Source organism: Phyllobates terribilis, unplaced genomic scaffold (genome assembly GCF_046119375.1).
Source record: "Phyllobates terribilis strain yellow unplaced genomic scaffold, ASM4611937v1 Scaffold_12__6_contigs__length_324123572, whole genome shotgun sequence".
Classification (NCBI taxonomy): Eukaryota; Metazoa; Chordata; class Amphibia; order Anura; family Dendrobatidae; genus Phyllobates; species Phyllobates terribilis.
The window spans coordinates 302,891,123-302,919,117 of record NW_027362772.1 but is presented as its reverse complement, the minus strand read 5'-3'; the positions used below and the strand labels follow the sequence as shown (position 1 = coordinate 302,919,117).

At 43.4% G+C, this 27,995-nt stretch overlaps 1 protein-coding gene across 2 annotated transcripts; it reads left to right on the top strand.

Moving 5' to 3' along the window:
- Positions 1-230: 230 nt before the first annotated feature.
- Positions 231-26,849, top strand: CENPS (centromere protein S). Of its 2 annotated transcripts, none has more exons than XM_073657278.1 (5): positions 231-361; positions 3,162-3,282; positions 3,591-3,624; positions 26,104-26,170; positions 26,542-26,849. In XM_073657278.1, exons 1-5 carry the CDS (start codon positions 323-325, stop codon positions 26,686-26,688), a joined length of 408 nt encoding a protein of 135 aa, XP_073513379.1. In that variant the 5' UTR covers positions 231-322; the 3' UTR covers positions 26,689-26,849. The 2 variants fall into 2 exon arrangements, with proteins under 2 accessions (XP_073513379.1, XP_073513378.1); XM_073657277.1 differs by having other exon boundaries at positions 3,159-3,282.
- Positions 26,850-27,995: the final 1,146 nt, after the last annotated feature.

The following is a 27,995-nucleotide window of genomic DNA, read 5'->3' as shown; positions in this document are numbered from 1 at the left end:
ATTCTGTGGAGTTGTAGGACACAAACTGAACCCACACCCTGCTAAATGGTGTAATAACGACATGTGGCTCAACCATAGCCCTGATATTGATGACCTGAGGGCATAACCTGCTGGGACTTGTAGTTCTACAGCTGCAGGAAAGTTCTGCTTATAAATACACTGGTACCAGTAGGGAATAGCCTGGAAGAGACCCAGCAGGAGCAGAAAGTGGCCCATATTTACGCTTCGCGTTGCAGCTTGGTCCGCCTCGGTGCCCGTAGTTGACATTTGGCGGTAAAGTGTGGAGGGAGTTGGTGACGGCTGACTCTCGTTACGGGGCGTTATGGCGGAGGAAGAGGAGCAACGACTGCCGCACACCCAGGTAACAGTCTACTAGTAACTTATGTGCCGGTTATTACCGGAGTATCCGGCGAGTTACAGCCCGGTGTACGCTCTGACATCTTACATCTGCTCAGTACAGCGCGGCGGGACTGTGACTGTGCTCACTGCGCCATCTGGCGGTGGTTTTGTGAAATTACATATTTTTTTTTCCCCTCAGCGCGCCCTCTGCTGGCCACTTCAGTGATGAGCACCCGTGTTCCTGCTGTGCAGCGTTTTCATTGCTGGTTATGACGTCACATTTGTGCGATGACGTCATAATTGTAGAAGAAAGTCACGAGAGAAACTGTCTCACTTTTTCTTTTTTTTTTAAATGCATTGCTGATCATGTTGTATTTTGTCTATTTGGGATATGTGTTATATTGATAAAACTCATACGGTATATATATATGTATACACACACACTGCAGAATTTTCATTGTCTCTGCTGTTTCTCTTTCTAGGTCTATTGGTATATTTTTGAGTAAAATGGACATTGTTGTTTTAGTCTATAAACTACTGACGACATGTCTCCGAAATTCAAAGCTAAAAATTTTGCATTTATTTGCAGAAAATGAGAAATCGTCAAAATAATAAAAAAGAAACAGAGATCCAGTGATCCAGAGATCCAGTGCTTCCAGACCTCAAATAATGCCAAGAAAACAAGTTCTTATTCATTTAGAAACAACAATCCTCGTGCTTTATCTCAGGCAGAGTTCAGACATCAATACTTGGTGGAATATCCATGATTTTTGATCCCGGCTTTCCTGCGTCTTGGCTGCTTTCCTCCAGTCTTTCACGCTGCTTTTGGGTGACCTTATGCCACTCCTGCCGTTCTTCTTTGATGGCTTGTGACCATCCATCTTCCTCTTGATTACATTCCAGAGGTTTTCCATGGGGTTCAGGTCTGGAGATTGGGCGGCCATGACAGGGTCTTGATGTGATGCCCCTTCATCCACACATTGATTGACCTAGCTGTGTGGCATGGGGCATTGTCCTCAGAGTTGGGGACCATTGCCTGAGCAGAAGGAAGCAAGTGTTTTTCCAGGATAACCTTGTATGCGGCTGGATTCATACGTCCTTCGCCCAATTCCAGCCTTGCTGAAGCATCCCCAGATCATCACCGATCCTCCACCAGATTTCACAGTGGGTGCAGACACTGTGGCTTGTACGCCTCTCCAGGTCTCCGTCTAACCATTAGAAGACCAGGTGTTGGGCAAAGCTGAAAATTAGACTCATCAGAGAAGATGACCTTACTCCAGTCCTCTATGGTCCAATCCTTATGGTCTTTGGTCATCTTCAGGCTGGCTCTCCTTTGCTTCTCATTGATGGAAGGCTTTTTCCTAGCTTTACATGACTTGAGGCCTCTAGGAGCCGGTTATGAACTGTTCTTGCCGTGCTCTTCACCCCGGCTGCCATTTGCCATTCCTTTTGTCGGTCACTTGATGTCATCCTGCGGTTGCTGAGTGACATTGGAATAAGATGACGGTCATCCCGGTCAGTGGAGAGTCGCTTTCGCCCTCTGCCGGTCTGTAGCTTTGTTGTCCCCAATGTCTGCTGCTTGACCTTGTTGTAATGGACTGCCATCTTCCAAATTTTAAGGATGGAGGCAACATGACGCTCACTGTATCCCTCTGCTAGTAAAGCCAGAATTGAGCCCTTCTTTTCCTCACTCAAGACTTTTCTTTTCAGCTCCTTTGGCATGGTGAAAAGTTATTTTTTCATTCCAATTACTTTTGGGCTGTTCCTAGCACTTGTTTTGCCATCCAGCTTGTCCTATTGCAAGAGGCTTGTGAAGACCACCGCAGTTGTTTTTTTTTTATACTTTCCCTCGTTACATAAGATTTGGTTCAGGTGATCACGATTCACTGATCAGTATTTACCAGAATGGTGTAAATCTGCTTGAAATGTAACTACATTTTCGCACAACTTTTAGAAAAGTGGGTGGAGTTTATGCCGACGGGGCGTGGCCAAGGGGCGCCCGACAAATTTACCATAATTTACGCCGGACTCGTCGGTACCATAGACCTGTACTTTTATTATTTTCTTTACTTATTTTTAGCCATATTGTATCTTTTTTTTTGTACAGAAACATTTTTTTTTTTTTTTTTTTTAATCTCAAATTCTCAGAATATTTTTTTCACTATTTTTCTTTATTTTATTTTTTATAAAAATTCTGATGGTTCTTTAGACTTACAGATGTTCAAGGTTTTTCTTTTAAATTCTTCACTTATTTTTTTTTTTTTTCGCCCCAGAACAGGATATTATTACTTTTCGGACTCGTTAGGGAGTTTTGTTTTTTTTTGTTTTTTTTTTCTTGGGTTACAAAAAAAAAAATGCAAAATCAATGAGATCTCCAACATCTCATTCACATTGTGTCTTTTTTTTTTTTCTTCCCCTTTTGTAAGTTGACCTGCTTTGCCGTATGTTAATTATTTTACCATTTCTACTGCTATTTTTTTTTTTTTTTTTTTTTTTTTGAGATCAATTCGAAAAAAAAAGGAAAAAACGTTTTCTACAGAAAAAAAAAAAATCACATAAAAAAAAAAAAATGAACAATTTAAAGTGGAATGGCCGCTGCAGCGAGGACGCTCCGGCGATCAGAACCTCCGATCTGCTTTGTAATATTTCTGTAGTTGCAGTTTTCTTGGCGAATCCCCAGCAGTGAGAATTACCCGATTGACCGTCGGGATCGGGGGTCCCATTCTTCGGACCCTTATCCTTTTGATTTGTTTTCATTCTGGACACCCCGCTTTAGGAGACTGATCCTTTCTTGCTTATTTTCCCTCTTTTTTTCCCAGCAGTTGAGGGCTGCGGTGCATTATACTGTGGGGGGCCTCTGCCAGGAGATTGCCGAGGAAAAGCAAGTTGCTTTCAGTAAGCAAGCTGTCGCAGCGATTTCAGAAATCACCTTCAGACAATGCGGTAAGAGAGAACTCGAAAGTCAAAATTAAATTAGAAAGCTACATAAGTTTTCATTATACGATGATTAAGTTGTATTTCCTAAACCAGAAACCCCCCCCCCCCCCTTTAATTACTACCCTCCTCCCGCCCTCGCAGACCCCATCCCCCCCATCTGTGACTTACCGCCACATTGTCCTTTTTAGGTTGCTGACGAATTCACGTGAAGCGCTCGCTCCTCTGTCTTGATGTCCTTCCAAGGTTTTTAATGATGAGTTTTCCCAGCCGCGCTAATTAAGGATCTCATTTCCATTTTTTTTCTCACTCAACAGAAACGTTTGCAAAGGACCTTGAGATATTTGCACGGTAAGTGTGAGAGCGATGAGACATGATGATTGCAGATCCCGGCACCCCACAGTCATGTGACCAGCGGCAGCACCAGATCTCATGTCATACGTGTGTAACTGCACAGGAAAGCTGTATCTCCAGTATTGTGCTCCAGAGCTGCACTCACTATTCTGCTGGTGCAGTCACTGTGTACATACATTACTGATCCTGAGTTACATCCTGTATTATACTCCAGAGCTACACTCACTATTCTGCTGGTGCAGTCACTGTGTACATACATTACATTACTGATCCTGAGTTACATCCTGTATTATACTCCAGAGCTGCACTCACTATTCTGCTGGTGCAGTCACTGTGTACATACATTACATTACTGATCCTGATTTACATCCTGTATTATACTCCAGAGCTGCACTCACTATTCTGCTGGTGCAGTCACTGTGTACATACATTACTGATCCTGAGTTACATCCTGTATTATACTCCAGAGCTGCACTCACTATTCTGCTGGTGCAGTCACTGTGTACATACATTACATTACTGATCCTGAGTTACATCCTGTATTATACTCCAGAGCTGCACTCACTATTCTGCTGGTGCAGTCACTGTGTACATACATTACATTACTGATCCTGAGTTACATCCTGTATTATACTGCAGAGCTGCACTCACTATTCTGCTGGTGCAGTCACTGTGTACATACATTACATTACTGATCCTGCGTTACATCCTGTATTATACTCCAGAGCTGCACTCACTATTCTGCTGGTGCAGTCACTGTGTACATACATTACATTACTGATCCTGAGTTACATCCTGTATTATCCTCCAGAGCTGCACTCACTATTCTGCTGGTGCAGTCACTGTGTACATACATTACATTACTGATCCTGAGTTACATCCTGTATTATACTCCAGAGCTGCACTCACTATTCTGCTGGTGCAGTCACTGTGTACATTCATTACATTACTGATCCTGAGTTACCTCCTGTATTATACTCCAGAGCTGCACTCCCTATTCTGCTGGTGCAGTTACTGTGTACATTACAGTACTGATCCTGAGTTACCTCCTGTATTATACTCCAGAGCTGCACTCACTATTCTGCTGGTGCAGTCACTGTGTACATACATTACATTACTGATCCTGAGTTACATCCTGTATTATACTGCAGAGCTGCACTCACTATTCTGCTGGTGCAGTCACTGTGTACATACATTACATTACTGATCCTGCGTTACATCCTGTATTATACTCCAGAGCTGCACTCACTATTCTGCTGGTGCAGTCACTGTGTACATACATTACATTACTGATCCTGAGTTACATCCTGTATTATACTCCAGAGCTGCACTCACTATTCTGCTGGTGCAGTCACTGTGTACATACATTACTGATCCTGAGTTACATCCTGTATTATACTCCAGAGCTGCACTCACTATTCTGCTGGTGCAGTCACTGTGTACATACATTACATTACTGATCCTGAGTTACATCCTGTATTATACTCCAGAGCTGCACTCACTATTCTGCTGGTGCAGTCACTGTGTACATACATTACATTACTGATCCTGAGTTACATCCTGTATTATACTGCAGAGCTGCACTCACTATTCTGCTGGTGCAGTCACTGTGTACATACATTACATTACTGATCCTGAGTTACATCCTGTATTATACTCCAGAGCTGCACTCACTATTCTGCTGGTGCAGTCACTGTGTACATACATTACTGATCCTGAGTTACATCCTGTATTATACTCCAGGGCTGCACTCACTATTCTGCTGGTGCAGTCACTGTGTACATACATTACATTACTGATCCTGAGTTACATCCTGTATTATACTCCAGAGCTGCACTCACTACTCTGCTGGTGCAGTCACTGTGTACATACATTACATTACTGATCCTGTGTTACATCCTGTATTATACTCCAGAGCTGCACTCACTATTCTGCTGGTGCAGTCACTGTGTACACACATTACATTACTGATCCGGAGTTACCTCCTGTATTATACTCCAGAGCTGCACTCACTATTCTGCTGGTGCAGTCACTGTGTACATACATTACTGATCCTGAGTTACATCCTGTATTATACTCCAGAGCTGCACTCACTATTCTGCTGGTGCAGTCACTGTGTACATACATTACATTACTGATCCTGAGTTACATCCTGTATTATACTCCAGAGCTGCACTCACTATTCTGCTGGTGCAGTCACTGTGTACATACATTACTGATCCTGAGTTACATCCTGTATTATACTCCAGAGCTGCACTCACTATTCTGCTGGTGCAGTCACTGTGTACATACATTACATTACTGATCCTGAGTTACATCCTGTATTATACTCCAGAGCTGCACTCACTATTCTGCTGGTGCAGTCACTGTGTACATTCATTACATTACTGATCCTGAGTTACCTCCTGTATTATACTCCAGAGCTGCACTCCCTATTCTGCTGGTGCAGTTACTGTGTACATTACAGTACTGATCCTGAGTTACCTCCTGTATTATACTCCAGAGCTGCACTCACTATTCAGCTGGTGCAGTCACTGTGTACATACATTACATTACTGATCCTGAGTTACTTCCTGTATTATACTCCAGAGCTGCACTCACTATTCTGCTGGTGCAGTCACTGTGTACATACATTACATTACTGATCCTGAGTAACATCCTGTATTATACTCCAGAGCTGCACTCACTATTCTGCTGGTGCAGTCACTGTGTACATACATTACATTACTGATCCTGAGTTACATCCTGTATTATACTCCAGCGCTGCACTCACTATTCTGCTGGTGCAGTCACTGTGTACATACATTACATTACTGATCCTGAGTTACATCCTGTATTATACTCCAGAGCTGCACTCACTATTCTGCTGATGCAGTCACTGTGTACATACATTACATTACTGATCCTGAGTTACATCCTGTATTATACTCCAGAGCTACACTCACTATTCTGCTGGTGCAGTCACTGTGTACATACATTACTGATCCTGAGTTACATCCTGTATTATACTCCAGAGCTGCACTCACTATTCTGCTGGTGCAGTCACTGTGTACATACATTACATTACTGATCCTGAGTTACATCCTGTATTATACTCCAGAGCTGCACTCACTATTCTGCTGGTGCAGTCACTGTGTACATTCATTACATTACTGATCCTGAGTTACCTCCTGTATTATACTCCAGAGCTGCACTCCCTATTCTGCTGGTGCAGTTACTGTGTACATACTTTACATTACTGATCCTGAGTTACATCCTGTATTATACTCCAGAGCTGCACTCACTATTCTGCTGGTGCAGTCACTGTGTACATACATTACATTACTGATCCTGAGTTACTTCCTGTATTATACTCCAGAGCTGCACTCACTATTCTGCTGGTGCAGTCACTGTGTACATACATTACATTACTGATCCTGAGTTACATCCTGTATTATACCCCAGAGCAACACTCACTATTCTGCTGGTGCAGTCACTGTGTACATACATTACATTACTGATCCTGAGTAGCATCCTGTATTATACTCCAGAGCTGCACTCACTATTCTGCTGGTGCAGTCACTGTGTACATACATTACATTACTGATCCTGAGTTACATCCTGTATTATACTCCAGAGCTGCACTCACTATTCTGCTGGTGAAGTCACTGTGTACATACATTACATTACTGATCCTGAGTTACATCCTGTATTATACTCCAGAGCTGCACTCACTATTCTGCTGGTGCAGTAACTGTGTACATACATTACATTACTGATCCTGAGTAACATCCTGTATTATACCCCAGAGCTGCACTCACTATTCTGCTGGTGCAGTCACTGTGTACATACATTACATTACTGATCCTGAGTAACATCCTGTATTATACTCCAGAGCTGCACTCACTATTCTGCTGGTGCAGTCACTGTGTACATACATTACATTATTGATCCTGAGTAACATCCTGTATTATACTCCAGAGCTGCACTCACTATTCTGCTGGTGCAGTCACTGTGTACATACATTACATTACTGATCCTGAATTACATCCTGTATTATGCCCCAGAGCTGCACTCACTATTCTGCTGGTGCAGTCACTGTGTACATACATTACTGATCCTGAGTTACATCCTGTATTATACTCCAGAGCAACACTCACTATTCTGCTGGTGCAGTCACTGTGTACATACATTACATTACTGATCCTGAGTAACATCCTGTATTATACTCCAGAGCTGCACTCACTATTCTGCTGGTGCAGTCACTGTGTACATACATTACTGATCCTGAGTTACATCCTGTATTATACTCCAGAGCTGCACTCACTATTCTGCTGGTGCAGTCACTGTGTACATACATTACATTACTGATCCTGCGTTACATCCTGTATTATACTCCAGAGCTGCACTCACTATTCTGCTGGTGCAGTCACTGTGTACATACATTACATTACTGATCCTGAGTTACATCCTGTATTATACTCCAGAGCTGCACTCACTATTCTGCTGATGCAGTCACTGTGTACATACATTACATTACTGATCCTGAGTTACATCCTGTATTATACTCCAGAGCTGCACTCACTATTCTGCTGGTGCAGTCACTGTGTACATACATTACATTACTGATCCTGAGTTACATCCTGTATTATACTCCAGAGCTGCACTCACTATTCTGCTGGTGCAGTCACTGTGTACATACATTACTGATCCTGAGTTACATCCTGTATTATACTCCAGAGCAACACTCACTATTCTGCTGGTGCAGTCACTGTGTACATACATTACATTACTGATCCTGAGTAACATCCTGTATTATACTCCAGAGCTGCACTCACTATTCTGCTGGTGCAGTCACTGTGTACATACATTACATTACTGATCCTGAGTTACATCCTGTATTATACTCCAGAGCTGCACTCACTATTCTGCTGGTGCAGTCACTGTGTACATACATTACACTACTGATCCTGAGTTACATCCTGTATTATACTCCAGAGCTGCACTCACTATTCTGCTGGTGCAGTCACTGTGTACATACATTACATTACTGATCCTGAGTTACATCCTGTATTATACCCCAGAGCAACACTCACTATTCTGCTGGTGCAGTCACTGTGTACATACATTACATTACTGATCCTGAGTAACATCCTGTATTATACTCCAGAGCTGCACTCACTATTCTGCTGGTGCAGTCACTGTGTACGTACATTACATTACTGATCCTGAGTTACATCCTGTATTATACTCCAGAGCTGCACTCACTATTCTGCTGGTGCAGTCACTGTGTACATACATTACATTACTGATCCTGAGTTACATCCTGTATTATACTCCAGAGCTGCACTCACTATTCTGCTGGTGCAGTCACTGTGTACATACATTACACTACTGATCCTGAGTTACATCCTGTATTATACTCCAGAGCTGCACTCACTATTCTGCTGGTGCAGTCACTGTGTACATACATTACATTACTGATCCTGAGTTACATCCTGTATTATACCCCAGAGCAACACTCACTATTCTGCTGGTGCAGTCACTGTGTACATACATTACATTACTGATCCTGAGTAACATCCTGTATTATACTGCAGAGCTGCACTCACTATTCTGCTGGTGCAGTCACTGTGTACATACATTACATTACTGATCCTGAGTTACATTCTGTATTATACTCCAGAGCTGCACTCACTATTCTGCTGGTGCAGTCACTGTGTACATACATTACATTACTGATACTGAGTTACATCCTGTATTATACTCCAGAGCTGCAGTCACTATTCAGCTGGTGCAGTCACTGTGTACATACATTACATTACTGATCCTGAGTTACATCCTGTATTATACTCCAGAGCTGCACTCACTATTCTGCTGGTGCAGTCACTGTGTACATACATTACATTACTGATCCTGAGTAACATCCTGTATTATACTCCAGAGCTGCACTCACTATTCTGCTGGTGCAGTCACTGTGTACATACATTACATTACTGATCCTGAGTTACATCCTGTATTATGCCCCAGAGCTGCACTCACTATTCTGCTGGTGCAGTCACTGTGTACATACATTACTGATCCTGAGTTACATCCTGTATTATACTCCAGAGCTGCACTCACTATTCTGCTGGTGCAGTCACTGTGTACATACATTACATTACCTATCCTGAGTTAGATCCTGTATTATACCCCAGAGCAACACTCACTATTCTGCTGGTGCAGTCACTGTGTACATACATTACATTACTGATCCTGAGTAACATCCTGTATTATACTCCAGAGCTGCACTCACTATTCTGCTGGTGCAGTCACTGTGTACATACATTACATTACTGATCCTGAGTTACATCCTGTATTATACTCCAGAGCTGCACTCACTATTCTGCTGGTGCAGTCACTGTGTACATACATTACTGATCCTGAGTTACATCCTGTATTATACTCCAGAGCTGCACTCACTATTCTGCTGGTGCAGTCACTGTGTACATACATTACATTAGTGATCCTGAGTTACATCCTGTATTATACTCCAGAGCTGCACTCACTATTCTGCTGATGCAGTCACTGTGTACATACATTACATTACTGATCCTGAGTTACATCCTGTATTATACTCCAGAGCTGCACTCACTATTCTGCTGGTGCAGTCACTGTGTACATACATTACTGATCCTGAGTTACATCCTGTATTATACTCCAGAGCTGCACTCACTATTCTGCTGGTGCAGTCACTGTGTACATACATTACCTTACTGATCCTGAGTTACATCCTGTATTATACTCCAGAGCTGCACTCACTATTCTGCTGGTGCAGTCACTGTGTACATTCATTACATTACTGATCCTGAGTTACCTCCTGTATTATACTCCAGAGCTGCACTCCCTATTCTGCTGGTGCAGTTACTGTGTACATTACAGTACTGATCCTGAGTTACCTCCTGTATTATACTCCAGAGCTGCACTCACTATTCAGCTGGTGCAGTCACTGTGTACATACATTACATTACTGATCCTGAGTTACATCCTGTATTATACTCCAGAGCTGCACTCACTATTCTGCTGGTGCAGTCACTGTGTACATACATTACATTACTGATCCTGAGTTACATCCTGTATTATACTCCAGAGCTGCACTCACTATTCTGCTGGTGCAGTCACTGTGTACATACATTACATTACTGATCCTGAGTAACATCCTGTATTATACTCCAGAGCTGCACTCACTATTCTGCTGGTGCAGTCACTGTGTACATACATTACATTACTGATCCTGAGTTACATCCTGTATTATACTCCAGAGCTGCACTCACTATTCTGCTGGTGCAGTCACTGTGTACATACATTACTGATCCTGAGTTACATCCTGTATTATACTCCAGAGCTGCACTCACTATTCTGCTGGTGCAGTCACTGTGTACATACATTACATTAGTGATCCTGAGTTACATCCTGTATTATACTCCAGAGCTGCACTCACTATTCTGCTGATGCAGTCACTGTGTACATACATTACATTACTGATCCTGAGTTACATCCTGTATTATACTCCAGAGCTGCACTCACTATTCTGCTGGTGCAGTCACTGTGTACATACATTACATTACTGATCCTGAGTTACATCCTGTATTATACTCCAGAGCTGCACTCACTATTCTGCTGGTGCAGTCACTGTGTACATACATTTCTGATCCTGAGTTACATCCTGTATTATACTCCAGAGCAACACTCACTATTCTGCTGGTGCAGTCACTGTGTACATACATTACATTACTGATCCTGAGTAACATCCTGTATTATACTCCAGAGCTGCACTCACTATTCTGCTGGTGCAGTCACTGTGTACATACATTACATTACTGATCCTGAGTTACATCCTGTATTATACCCCAGAGCAACACTCACTATTCTGCTGGTGCAGTCACTGTGTACATACATTACATTACTGATCCTGAGTTACATCCTGTATTATACTCAAGAGCTGCACTCACTATTCTGCTGGTGCAGTCACTGTGTACATACATTACTGATCCTGAGTTACATCCTGTATTATACTCCAGAGCTGCACTCACTATTCTGCTGGTGCAGTCACTGTGTACATACATTACTGATCCTGAGTTACATCCTGTATTATACTCCAGAGCTGCACTCACTATTCTGCTGGTGCAGTCACTGTGTACATACATTACTGATCCTGAGTTACATCCTGTATTATACTCCAGAGCTGCACTCACTATTCTGCTGGTGCAGTCACTGTGTACATTCATTACATTACTGATCCTGAGTTACCTCCTGTATTATACTCCAGAGCTGCACTCCCTATTCTGCTGGTGCAGTTACTGTGTACATTACAGTACTGATCCTGAGTTACCTCCTGTATTATACTCCAGAGCTGCACTCACTATTCAGCTGGTGCAGTCACTGTGTACATACATTACATTACTGATCCTGAGTTACATCCTGTATTATACTCCAGAGCTGCACTCACTATTCTGCTGGTGCAGTCACTGTGTACATACATTACATTACTGATCCTGAGTTACATCCTGTATTATACTCCAGAGCTGCACTCACTATTCTGCTGGTGCAGTCACTGTGTACATACATTACTTTACTGATCCTGAGTTACATCCTGTATTATACTCCAGAGCTGCACTCACTATTCTGCTGGTGCAGTCACTGTGTACATACATTACATTACTGATCCGGAGTTACATCCTGTATTATACTCCAGAGCTGCACTCACTATTCTGCTGGTGCTGTAACTGTGTACATACATTACATTACCTATCCTGAGTTACATCCTGTATTATACTCCGGAGCTGCACTCACTATTCTGCTGGTGGAGTCACTGTGTACATACATTACATTACTGATCCTGAGTTACCTTCTGTATTATACTCCAGAGCTGCACTCACTATTCTGCTGGTGCAGTCACTGTGTACATACATTACATTACTGATCCTGAGTTACATCCTGTATTATACTCCAGAGCTGCACTCACTGTTCTGCTGGTGCAGTCACTGTGTACATACATTACATTACTGATCCTGAGTTACATCCTGTATTATACTCCAGAGCTGCACTCACTATTCTGCTGGTGCAGTCACTGTGTACATACATTACATTACTGATCCTGAGTTACATCCTGTATTATACTCCAGAGCTGCACTCACTATTCTGCTGGTGCAGTCACTGTGTACATACATTACATTACTGATCCTGAGTTACAGCCTGTATTATACTACAGAGCTGCACTCATTATTCTGCTGGTGCACTCACTGTGTACATACATTACATTACTGATCCTGAGTTACATCCTGTATTATACTCCAGAGCTGCACTCACTATTCTGCTGGTGCAGTCACTGTGTACATACATTACATTACTGATCCTGAGTTACATCCTGTGTTATACTCCAGAGCTGCACTCATTATTCTGCTGGTGCAGTCACTGTGTACATACATTACATTACTGATCCTGAGTTACATTCTGTATTATACCCCAGAGCTGCACTCACTATTCTGCTGGTGCAGTCACTGTGTACATACATTACATTACTGATCCTGAGTTACATCCTGTATTATACTTCAGAGCTGCACTCACTATTCTGCTGGTGCAGTCACTGTGTACAGACATTACATTACTGATCCAGAGTTACATCCTTTATTATACTCCAGAGCTGCACTCACTATTCGGCTGGTGCAGTCACTGTGTACATACATTACATTACTGATCCTGAGTTACATCCTGTATTATACTCCAGAGCTGCACTCACTATTCTGCTGGTGCAGTCACTGTGTACATACATTACATTACTGATCCTCAGTTACCTCCTGTATTATACTCCAGAGCTGCACTTAGTATTCTGCTGGTTCGGTCATTGTGTACATACATTACATTACTGATCCTGAATTACATTCTGTATTATACCCCAGAGCTGCACTCACTATTCTGCTGGTGCAGTCACTGTGTACATACATTACATTACTGATCCTGAGTTACATCCTGTATTATACTCCAGAGCTGCACTCACTATTCTGCTGGTGCAGTCACTGTGTACATACATTACATTACTGATCCTCCGTTACCTCCTGTATTATACCCCAGAGCTGCACTCACTATTCTGCTGGTGCAGTCACTGTGTACATACATTACATTACTGATCCTGAGTTACATCCTGTATTATACTCCAGAGCTGCACTCACTATTCTGCTGGTGCAGTCACTGTGTACATATATTACATTACTGATCCTCAGTTACCTCCTGTATTATACTCCAGAGCTGCTCTCACTATTCTGCTGGTGCAGTCACTGTGTACATACATTACATTACTGATCCTGAGTTACCTCCTGTATTATACTCCAGAGCTGCACTCACTATTCTGCTGATGCAGTCACTGTGTACATACATTACATTACTGATCCTGAGTTACATCCTGTATTATACTCCAGAGCTGCACTCACTATTCTGCTGGTGCAGTCACTGTGTACATACATTACTGATCCTGAGTTACATCCTGTATTATACTCCAGAGCTGCACTCACTATTCTGCTGGTGCAGTCACTGTGTACATACATTACCTTACTGATCCTGAGTTACATCCTGTATTATACTCCAGAGCTGCACTCACTATTCTGCTGGTGCAGTCACTGTGTACATTCATTACATTACTGATCCTGAGTTACCTCCTGTATTATACTCCAGAGCTGCACTCCCTATTCTGCTGGTGCAGTTACTGTGTACATTACAGTACTGATCCTGAGTTACCTCCTGTATTATACTCCAGAGCTGCACTCACTATTCAGCTGGTGCAGTCACTGTGTACATACATTACATTACTGATCCTGAGTTACATCCTGTATTATACTCCAGAGCTGCACTCACTATTCTGCTGGTGCAGTCACTGTGTACATACATTACATTACTGATCCTGAGTTACATCCTGTATTATACTCCAGAGCTGCGCTCACTATTCTGCTGGTGCAGTCACTGTGTACATACATTACATTACTGATCCTGAGTAACATCCTGTATTATACTCCAGAGCTGCACTCACTATTCTGCTGGTGCAGTCACTGTGTACATACATTACATTACTGATCGTGAGTTACATCCTGTATTATACTCCAGAGCTGCACTCACTATTCTGCTGGTGCAGTCACTGTGTACATACATTACTGATCCTGAGTTACATCCTGTATTATACTCCAGAGCTGCACTCACTATTCTGCTGGTGCAGTCACTGTGTACATACATTTCTGATCCTGAGTTACATCCTGTATTATACTCCAGAGCAACACTCACTATTCTGCTGGTGCAGTCACTGTGTACATACATTACATTACTGATCCTGAGTAACATCCTGTATTATACTCCAGAGCTGCACTCACTATTCTGCTGGTGCAGTCACTGTGTACATACATTACATTACTGATCCTGAGTTACATCCTGTATTATACTCCAGAGCTGCACTCACTATTCTGCTGGTGCAGTCACTGTGTACATACATTACATTACTGATCCTGAGTTACATCCTGTATTATACCCCAGAGCAACACTCACTATTCTGCTGGTGCAGTCACTGTGTACATACATTACATTACTGATCCTGAGTAACATCCTGTATTATACTCAAGAGCTGCACTCACTATTCTGCTGGTGCAGTCACTGTGTACATACATTACATTACTGATCCTGAGTTACATCCTGTATTATACTCCAGAGCTGCACTCACTATTCTGCTGGTGCTGTCACTGTGTACATACATTACTGATCCTGAGTTACATCCTGTATTATACTCCAGAGCTGCACTCACTATTCTGCTGGTGCAGTCACTGTGTACATACATTACTGATCCTGAGTTACATCCTGTATTATACTCCAGAGCTGCACTCACTATTCTGCTGGTGCAGTCACTGTGTACATACATTACCTTACTGATCCTGAGTTACATCCTGTATTATACTCCAGAGCTGCACTCACTATTCTGCTGGTGCAGTCACTGTGTACATTCATTACATTACTGATCCTGAGTTACCTCCTGTATTATACTCCAGAGCTGCACTCCCTATTCTGCTGGTGCAGTTACTGTGTACATTACAGTACTGATCCTGAGTTACATCCTGTATTATACTCCAGAGCTGCACTCACTATTCTGCTGGTGCAGTCACTGTGTACATACATTACATTACTGATCCTGAGTTACATCCTGTATTATACTCCAGAGCTGCACTCACTATTCTGCTGGTGCAGTCACTGTGTACATACATTACTTTACTGATCCTGAGTTACATCCTGTATTATACTCCAGAGCTGCACTCACTATTCTGCTGGTGCAGTCACTGTGTACATACATTACATTACTGATCCGGAGTTACATCCTGTATTATACTCCAGAGCTGCACTCACTATTCTGCTGGTGCAGTCACTGTGTACATACATTACATTACCTATCCTGAGTTACATCCTGTATTATACTCCGGAGCTGCACTCACTATTCTGCTGGTGGAGTCACTGTGTACATACATTACATTACTGATCCTGAGTTACCTTCTGTATTATACTCCAGAGCTGCACTCACTATTCTGCTGGTGCAGTCAATGTGTACATACATTACATTACTGATCCTGAGTTACATCCTGTATTATACTCCAGAGCTGCACTCACTGTTCTGCTGGTGCAGTCACTGTGTACATACATTACATTACTGATCCTGAGTTACATCCTGTATTATACTCCAGAGCTGCACTCACTATTCTGCTGGTGCAGTCACTGTGTACATACATTACATTACTGATCCTGAGTTACATCCTGTATTATACTCCAGAGCTGCACTCACTATTCTGCTGGTGCAGTCACTGTGTACATACATTACATTACTGATCCTGAGTTACAGCCTGTATTATACTACAGAGCTGCACTCATTATTCTGCTGGTGCACTCACTGTGTACATACATTACATTACTGATCCTGAGTTACATCCTGTATTATACTCCAGAGCTGCACTCACTATTCTGCTGGTGCAGTCACTGTGTACATACATTACATTACTGATCCTGAGTTACATCCTGTGTTATACTCCAGAGCTGCACTCACTATTCTGCTGGTGCAGTCACTGTGTACATACATTACATTACTGATCCTGAGTTACATCCTGTGTTATACTCCAGAGCTGCACTCACTATTCTGATGGTGCAGTCACTGTGTACATACATTACATTACTGATCCTGAGTTACATCCTGTATTATACTCCAGAGCTGCACTCACTATTCTGCTGGTGCAGTCACTGTGTACATACATTACATTACTGATCCTGAGTTACATCCTGTATTATACTCCAGAGCTGCACTCACTATTCTGCTGGTGCAGTCTCTGTGTACATACATTACATTACTGATCCTGAGTTACAGCCTGTATTATACTACAGAGCTGCACTCATTATTCTGCTGGTGCACTCACTGTGTACATACATTACATTACTGATCCTGAGTTACATCCTGTATTATACTCCAGAGCTGCACTCACTATTCTGCTGGTGCAGTCACTGTGTACATACATTACATTACTGATCCTGAGTTACATCCTGTATTATACTCCAGAGCTGCACTCACTATTCTGCTGGTGCAGTCACTGTGTACATACATTACATTACTGATCCTGAGTTACATCCTGTATTATACTCCAGAGCTGCACTCACTATTCTGCTGGTGCAGTCACTGTGTACATACATTACATTACATTACAGATCCTGAGTTACATCCTGTATTATACTCCAGAGCTGCACTCACTATTCTGCTGGTGCAGTCACTGTGTACATACATTACATTACTGATCCTGAGTTACATCCTGTATTATACTCCAGAGCTGCACTCACTATTCTGCTGGTGCAGTCACTGTGTACATACTTTACATTACTGATCCTGAGTTACATCCTGTATATACTCCAGAGCTGCACTCACTATTCTGCTGGTGCAGTCACTGTGTACATACATTACATTACTGATCCTGAGTTACATCCTGTATTATACTCCAGAGCTGCACTCACTATTCTGCTGGTGCAGTCACTGTGTACATACATTACATTACTGATCCTGAGTTACATCCTGTATTATACTCCAGAGCTGCACTCACTATTCTGCTGGTGCAGTCACTGTGTACATACATTACATTACTGATCCTGAGTTACAGCCTGTATTATACTACAGAGCTGCACTCATTATTCTGCTGGTGCACTCACTGTGTACATACATTACATTACTGATCCTGAGTTACATCCTGTATTATACTCCAGAGCTGCACTCACTATTCTGCTGGTGCAGTCGCTGTGTACATACATTACATTACTGATCCTGAGTTACATCCTGTGTTATACTCCAGAGCTGCACTCACTATTCTGCTGGTGCAGTCACTGTGTACATACATTACATTACTGATCCTGAGTTACATCCTGTATTATACTCCAGAGCTGCACTCACTATTCTGCTGGTGCAGTCACTGTGTACATACATTACATTACTGATCCTGAGTTACATCCTGTATTATACTCCAGAGCTGCACTCACTATTCTGCTGGTGCAGTCACTGTGTACATGCATTACATTACTGATCCTGAGTTACAGCCTGTATTATACTACAGAGCTGCACTCATTATTCTGCTGGTGCACTCACTGTGTTACATACATTACATTACTGATCCTGAGTTACAGCCTGTATTATACTCCAGAGCTGCACTCACTATTCTGCTGGTGCAGTCACTGTGTACATACATTACATTACTGATCCTGAGTTACATCCTGTATTATACTCCAGAGCTGCACTCACTATTCTGCTGGTGCAGTCACTGTGTACATACATTACATTACAGATCCTGAGTTACATCCTGTATTATACTCCAGAGCTGCACTCACTATTCTGCTGGTGCAGTCACTGTGTACATACATTACATTACTGATCCTGAGTTACATCCTGTATTATACTCCAGAGCTGCACTCACTATTCTGCTGGTGCAGTCACTGTGTACATACTTTACATTACTGATCCTGAGTTACATCCTGTATATACTCCAGAGCTGCACTCACTATTCTGCTGGTGCAGTCACTGTGTACATACATTACATTACTGATCCTGAGTTACATCCTGTATTATACTCCAGAGCTGCACTCACTATTCGGCTGGTGCAGTCACTGTGTACATACATTACATTACTGATCCTGAGTTACATCCTGTATTATACTCCAGAGCTGCACTCACTATTCTGCTGGTGCAGTCACTGTGTACATACATTACATTACTGATCCTCAGTTACCTCCTGTATTATACTCGAGAGCTGCACTCAGTATTCTGCTGGTTCGGTCATTGTGTACATACATTACATTACTGATCCTGAATTACCTCCTGTATTATACTCCAGAGCTGCACTCAGTATTCTGCTGGTTCGGTCATTGTGTACATACATTACATTACTGATCCTGAATTACATTCTGTATTATACCCCAGAGCTGCACTCACTATTCTGCTGGTGCAGTCACTGTGTACATACATTACATTACTGATCCTGAGTTACATCCTGTATTATACTCCAGAGCTGCACTCACTATTCTGCTGGTGCAGTCACTGTGTACATACATTACTGATCCTGAGTTACATCCTGTATTATACTCCAGAGCTGCACTCACTATTCTGCTGGTGCAGTCACTGTGTACATACATTACCTTACTGATCCTGAGTTACATCCTGTATTATACTCCAGAGCTGCACTCACTATTCTGCTGGTGCAGTCACTGTGTACATTCATTACATTACTGATCCTGAGTTACCTCCTGTATTATACTCCAGAGCTGCACTCCCTATTCTGCTGGTGCAGTTACTGTGTACATTACAGTACTGATCCTGAGTTACCTCCTGTATTATACTCCAGAGCTGCACTCACTATTCAGCTGGTGCAGTCACTGTGTACATACATTACATTACTGATCCTGAGTTACATCCTGTATTATACTCCAGAGCTGCACTCACTATTCTGCTGGTGCAGTCACTGTGTACATACATTACATTACTGATCCTGAGTTACATCCTGTATTATACTCCAGAGCTGCGCTCACTATTCTGCTGGTGCAGTCACTGTGTACATACATTACATTACTGATCCTGAGTAACATCCTGTATTATACTCCAGAGCTGCACTCACTATTCTGCTGGTGCAGTCACTGTGTACATACATTACATTACTGATCGTGAGTTACATCCTGTATTATACTCCAGAGCTGCACTCACTATTCTGCTGGTGCAGTCACTGTGTACATACATTACTGATCCTGAGTTACATCCTGTATTATACTCCAGAGCTGCACTCACTATTCTGCTGGTGCAGTCACTGTGTACATACATTTCTGATCCTGAGTTACATCCTGTATTATACTCCAGAGCAACACTCACTATTCTGCTGGTGCAGTCACTGTGTACATACATTACATTACTGATCCTGAGTAACATCCTGTATTATACTCCAGAGCTGCACTCACTATTCTGCTGGTGCAGTCACTGTGTACATACATTACATTACTGATCCTGAGTTACATCCTGTATTATACTCCAGAGCTGCACTCACTATTCTACTGGTGCAGTCACTGTGTACATACATTACATTACTGATCCTGAGTTACATCCTGTATTATACCCCAGAGCAACACTCACTATTCTGCTGGTGCAGTCACTGTGTACATACATTACATTACTGATCCTGAGTAACATCCTGTATTATACTCAAGAGCTGCACTCACTATTCTGCTGGTGCAGTCACTGTGTACATACATTACATTACTGATCCTGAGTTACATCCTGTATTATACTCCAGAGCTGCACTCACTATTCTGCTGGTGCTGTCACTGTGTACATACATTACTGATCCTGAGTTACATCCTGTATTATACTCCAGAGCTGCACTCACTATTCTGCTGGTGCAGTCACTGTGTACATACATTACTGATCCTGAGTTACATCCTGTATTATACTCCAGAGCTGCACTCACTATTCTGCTGGTGCAGTCACTGTGTACATACATTACCTTACTGATCCTGAGTTACATCCTGTATTATACTCCAGAGCTGCACTCACTATTCTGCTGGTGCAGTCACTGTGTACATTCATTACATTACTGATCCTGAGTTACCTCCTGTATTATACTCCAGAGCTGCACTCCCTATTCTGCTGGTGCAGTTACTGTGTACATTACAGTACTGATCCTGAGTTACATCCTGTATTATACTCCAGAGCTGCACTCACTATTCTGCTGGTGCAGTCACTGTGTACATACATTACATTACTGATCCTGAGTTACATCCTGTATTATACTCCAGAGCTGCACTCACTATTCTGCTGGTGCAGTCACTGTGTACATACATTACTTTACTGATCCTGAGTTACATCCTGTATTATACTCCAGAGCTGCACTCACTATTCTGCTGGTGCAGTCACTGTGTACATACATTACATTACTGATCCGGAGTTACATCCTGTATTATACTCCAGAGCTGCACTCACTATTCTGCTGGTGCAGTCACTGTGTACATACATTACATTACCTATCCTGAGTTACATCCTGTATTATACTCCGGAGCTGCACTCACTATTCTGCTGGTGGAGTCACTGTGTACATACATTACATTACTGATCCTGAGTTACCTTCTGTATTATACTCCAGAGCTGCACTCACTATTCTGCTGGTGCAGTCAATGTGTACATACATTACATTACTGATCCTGAGTTACATCCTGTATTATACTCCAGAGCTGCACTCACTGTTCTGCTGGTGCAGTCACTGTGTACATACATTACATTACTGATCCTGAGTTACATCCTGTATTATACTCCAGAGCTGCACTCACTATTCTGCTGGTGCAGTCACTGTGTACATACATTACATTACTGATCCTGAGTTACATCCTGTATTATACTCCAGAGCTGCACTCACTATTCTGCTGGTGCAGTCACTGTGTACATACATTACATTACTGATCCTGAGTTACAGCCTGTATTATACTACAGAGCTGCACTCATTATTCTGCTGGTGCACTCACTGTGTACATACATTACATTACTGATCCTGAGTTACATCCTGTATTATACTCCAGAGCTGCACTCACTATTCTGCTGGTGCAGTCACTGTGTACATACATTACATTACTGATCCTGAGTTACATCCTGTGTTATACTCCAGAGCTGCACTCACTATTCTGCTGGTGCAGTCACTGTGTACATACATTACATTACTGATCCTGAGTTACATCCTGTGTTATACTCCAGAGCTGCACTCACTATTCTGATGGTGCAGTCACTGTGTACATACATTACATTACTGATCCTGAGTTACATCCTGTATTATACTCCAGAGCTGCACTCACTATTCTGCTGGTGCAGTCACTGTGTACATACATTACATTACTGATCCTGAGTTACATCCTGTATTATACTCCAGAGCTGCACTCACTATTCTGCTGGTGCAGTCTCTGTGTACATACATTACATTACTGATCCTGAGTTACAGCCTGTATTATACTACAGAGCTGCACTCATTATTCTGCTGGTGCACTCACTGTGTACATACATTACATTACTGATCCTGAGTTACATCCTGTATTATACTCCAGAGCTGCACTCACTATTCTGCTGGTGCAGTCACTGTGTACATACATTACATTACTGATCCTGAGTTACATCCTGTATTATACTCCAGAGCTGCACTCACTATTCTGCTGGTGCAGTCACTGTGTACATACATTACATTACTGATCCTGAGTTACATCCTGTATTATACTCCAGAGCTGCACTCACTATTCTGCTGGTGCAGTCACTGTGTACATACATTACATTACATTACAGATCCTGAGTTACATCCTGTATTATACTCCAGAGCTGCACTCACTATTCTGCTGGTGCAGTCACTGTGTACATACATTACATTACTGATCCTGAGTTACATCCTGTATTATACTCCAGAGCTGCACTCACTATTCTGCTGGTGCAGTCACTGTGTACATACTTTACATTACTGATCCTGAGTTACATCCTGTATATACTCCAGAGCTGCACTCACTATTCTGCTGGTGCAGTCACTGTGTACATACATTACATTACTGATCCTGAGTTACATCCTGTATTATACTCCAGAGCTGCACTCACTATTCTGCTGGTGCAGTCACTGTGTACATACATTACATTACTGATCCTAAGTTACATCCTGTATTATACTCCAGAGCTGCACTCACTATTCTGCTGGTGCAGTCACTGTGTACATACATTACATTACTGATCCTGAGTTACAGCCTGTATTATACTACAGAGCTGCACTCATTATTCTGCTGGTGCACTCACTGTGTACATACATTACATTACTGATCCTGAGTTACATCCTGTATTATACTCCAGAGCTGCACTCACTATTCTGCTGGTGCAGTCGCTGTGTACATACATTACATTACTGATCCTGAGTTACATCCTGTGTTATACTCCAGAGCTGCACTCACTATTCTGCTGGTGCAGTCACTGTGTACATACATTACATTACTGATCCTGAGTTACATCCTGTATTATACTCCAGAGCTGCACTCACTATTCTGCTGGTGCAGTCACTGTGTACATACATTACATTACTGATCCTGAGTTACATCCTGTATTATACTCCAGAGCTGCACTCACTATTCTGCTGGTGCAGTCACTGTGTACATGCATTACATTACTGATCCTGAGTTACAGCCTGTATTATACTACAGAGCTGCACTCATTATTCTGCTGGTGCACTCACTGTGTTACATACATTACATTACTGATCCTGAGTTACAGCCTGTATTATACTCCAGAGCTGCACTCACTATTCTGCTGGTGCAGTCACTGTGTACATACATTACATTACTGATCCTGAGTTACATCCTGTATTATACTCCAGAGCTGCACTCACTATTCTGCTGGTGCAGTCACTGTGTACATACATTACATTACAGATCCTGAGTTACATCCTGTATTATACTCCAGAGCTGCACTCACTATTCTGCTGGTGCAGTCACTGTGTACATACATTACATTACTGATCCTGAGTTACATCCTGTATTATACTCCAGAGCTGCACTCACTATTCGGCTGGTGCAGTCACTGTGTACATACATTACATTACTGATCCTGAGTTACATCCTGTATTATACTCCAGAGCTGCACTCACTATTCTGCTGGTGCAGTCACTGTGTACATACATTACATTACTGATCCTCAGTTACCTCCTGTATTATACTCGAGAGCTGCACTCAGTATTCTGCTGGTTCGGTCATTGTGTACATACATTACATTACTGATCCTGAATTACCTCCTGTATTATACTCCAGAGCTGCACTCAGTATTCTGCTGGTTCGGTCATTGTGTACATACATTACATTACTGATCCTGAATTACATTCTGTATTATACCCCAGAGCTGCACTCACTATTCTGCTGGTGCAGTCACTGTGTACATACATTACATTACTGATCCTGAGTTACATCCTGTATTATACTCCAGAGCTGCACTCACTATTCTGCTGGTGCAGTCACTGTGTACATACATTACATTTCTGATCCTCCGTTACCTCCTGTATTATACTCCAGAGCTGCACTCACTATTCTGCTGGTGCAGTCACTGTGTACATACATTACATTACTGATCCTCAGTTACCTCCTGTATTATACTCCAGAGCTGCACTCACTATTCTGCTGGTGCAGTCACTGTGTACATACATTACATTACTGATCCTCAGTTACCTCCTGTATTATACTCCAGAGCTGCACTCACTATTCTGCTGGTGCAGTCACTGTGTACATATATTACATTACTGATCCTCAGTTACCTCCTGTATTATACTCCAGAGCTGCTCTCACTATTCTGCTGGTGCAGTCACTGTGTACATACATTACATTACTGATCCTGAGTTACCTCCTGTATTATACTCCAGAGCTGCACTCACTATTCTGCTGGTGCAGTCACTGTGTACATACATTACATTACTGATCCTGAGTTACCTCCTGTATTATCCTCCAGAGCTGCACTCACTATTCTGCTGGTGCAGTCACTGTGTATATACATTACATTACTGATCCTGAGTTACCTCCTGTATTATACTCCAGAGCTGCACTCACTATTCTGCTGGTGCAGTCACTGTGTACATACATTACATTACTGATCCTCAGTTACCTCCTGTATTATACTCCAGAGCTGCACTCACTATTCTGCTGGTGCAGTCACTGTGTACATACATTACATTACTGATCCTCAGTTACCTCCTGTATTATACTCCAGAGCTGCACTCAGTATTCTGCTGGTTCGGTCATTGTGTACATACATTACATTACTGATCCTCAGTTACCTCCTGTATTATACTCCAGAGCTGCACTCAGTATTCTGCTGGTTCGGTCATTGTGTACATACATTACATTACTGATCCTCAGTTACCTCCTGTATTATACTCCAGAGCTGCACTCAGTATTCTGCTGGTTCGGTCACTGTGTTATTGTTGGGGGCTGACATCTGGTGACTATAACTACATCACAATAGGCCGCTGTTTGCTCTTGAGCCTTCTCTTTGTTCTGATGCGTGAGTTTTGCTGTGACACTTGCCTCCGGCCCCGGGATGTCACGCTGCGCATTGTTGATGATGCACGACGCCTGGTCGATGTGATCGGAGCGATCTCTGCGCTCTATGACATTCTTTCCTGACGTCACGGCATTAGTGCGACGCTCTCCTCCGTGCTGAGCTCAGTGTTTGCCGAGATCCGATCCATCACATTACCTGCAGGTGTCAGGAGATTGTGGGGTAATTGTCTCCATTGTCCTGAGACCCTTCAATCTGCCAGTAGAAGGGTCTGCAGTATCACAGGGTCCTCAGTCCTCGCAGGTGCCTCGCGCTCGTGTGCAGTGACGGCTTTCTGTAATGGGATGTAATTGCTTTTCTATATCCAGATTGCTTTCATCTTCCACCAACACCCACTCCGCCGCCGCTTCTTCACCGTTTGCATTGACTTTTCTTTTTTCAGCTTTGAAGATCTTAAACTTTCTTTTTATGAAAATGTTGTTTTTTTTCTTTAAAAGAGACTTTCTGATTTCAGAAAAGTTGTTTCCCCAGGTCCAACGCAGCTCTCCTGATCTCTTTTAATTGCCCGCAGAGGTAACGTCCCATTGACAACGCTGCAGCCAATCAGTCAGCTCAGCAGCTCGCGCCAACTACATTTATGCCTGGGGAAAACTGGAAAATCCTTTATTTTTATTTTTTTATCTGCATGAAAATCACAATATTTCTATGTGCAAAAAAATAAACAAAAAAATTCACTTTCATTGTCTTATAAAATTAAAAAATAAATGTTCCGGAGCTTCTAATTGCAAGAATATAAGACTTTACAGTTGCAGCGTCTGCCGCGGCCTGGACGAGCTCTCGCTTTTATCTTCAGATCTGTAAAATCCTTTTCTTCACTTCTTACATAGACATGGAAAAAGGAGCACGATCAGCATGGACGACGTGAAGCTGCTCTGCAGGCGCAGCCGATCGCTGGTAAGTATATTTCTATACGGTGAATGTATCCTAAGGGGAGACTCCGGAGGACTTCTCATTCTTGGGCTGTGTTCACATTTTGCTTTTTTATGCAAATACTGATCTGTTGCGTAAATGATACAGACGGAAGCAGAGGAGGGACCCCACTGATGATTATGGGGTCTCTCTGGGCTCCTTTTTGTGTTTGTTTTTAGAATGAAGAATAAATTCTGCTGCTGCTTTTTTTTTTTTCTTCTTCTTCTGTTCTGAAAACGAACAACTGACAGAATCCAAACGGCCTCCAAAATAATAAATGGAGGACCTCCTCTTTTGTGTAGTACAGGCCCAGTTTCTGTGTTATACAGTCACTCATACTCATTCCTGTTTTCTAGCTCAATCACATCTCCACCCACAGTGATGAGATTGCGGCCAGCAACCAGGAGCAGAAAGCGAAAAGAAAGAAGTCTGTCACCGCCGGGAAGAGGCGGTCGGATGGTAATTCAGAGGTGGCCGAGAGCGAGGACCACAACATGGATTGAAGGAGTCATGTACGGGTCTCCTCTGCGACAGATCACAAAATAATGTAAATATACCTGGAATTATCTCCCAGGTCTGAGGTGTAAAATATCTGTTTGTCTTTTTTGTGTGAAAATGTCAGTATTGTTTAAAAATAAATAAATCCGTTTTATAGATATTCTCATTCTGTGTGGAACTTTTTTTCTTGTAATAAATACATTTATTTCAGTGGGGAAATGGGAGTAAGACCTTTCCGTTCTCCCTCCTCCACTCCCGTCTGTATGTCCTTTCTCCCTCCTCCACTCCCGTCTGTATGTCCTTTCTCCCTCCTCCACTCCCGTCTGTATGTCCTTTCTCCCTCCTCCACTCCCGTCTGTATGTCCTTTCTCCCTCCTCCACTCCCGTCTGTATGTCCTTTCTCCCTCCTCCACTCCCGTCTGTATGTCCTTTCTCCCTCCTCCACTCCCGTCTGTATGTCCTTTCTCCCTCCTCCACTCCCGTCTGTATGTCCTTTCTCCCTCCTCCGCTCCCGTCTGTATGTCCTTTCTCCCTCCTCCGCTCCCGTCTGTATGTCCTTTCTCCCTCCTCCGCTCCCGTCTGTATGTCCTTTCTCCCTCCTCCGCTCCCGTCTGTATGTCCTTTCTCCCTCCTCCGCTCCCGTCTGTATGTCCTTTCTCCCTCCTCCGCTCCCGTCTGTATGGCCGTTCTCCCTCCTCCGCTCCCGTCCGGCCGTTCTCCCTCCTCCGCTCCCGTCCGGCCGTTCTCCCTCCTCCGCTCCCGTCCGGCCGTTCTCCCTCCTCCGCTCCCGTCCGGCCGTTCTCCCTCCTCCGCTCCCGTCCGGCCGTTCTCCCTCCTCCGCTCCCGTCCGGCCGTTCTCCCTCCTCCGCTCCCGTCCGGCCGTCCGTTCTCCCTCCTCCGCTCCCGTCCGGCCGTCCGTTCTCCCTCCTCCGCTCCCGTCCGGCCGTCCGTTCTCCCTCCTCCGCTCCCGTCCGGCCGTCCGTTCTCCCTCCTCCGCTCCCGTCCGGCCGTCCGTTCTCCCTCCTCCGCTCCCGTCCGGCCGTCCGTTCTCCCTCCTCCGCTCCCGTCCGGCCGTCCGTTCTCCCTCCTCCGCTCCCGTCCGGCCGTCCGTTCTCCCTCCTCCGCTCCCGTCCGGCCGGCCGTTCTCCCTCCTCCGCTCCCGTCCGGCCGGCCGTTCTCCCTCCTCCGCTCCCGTCCGGCCGTCCGTTCTCCCTCCTCCGCTCCCGTCCGGCCGGCCGTTCTCCCTCCTCCGCTCCCGTCCGGCCGGCCGTTCTCCCTCCTCCGCTCCCGTCCGGCCGGCCGTTCTCCCTCC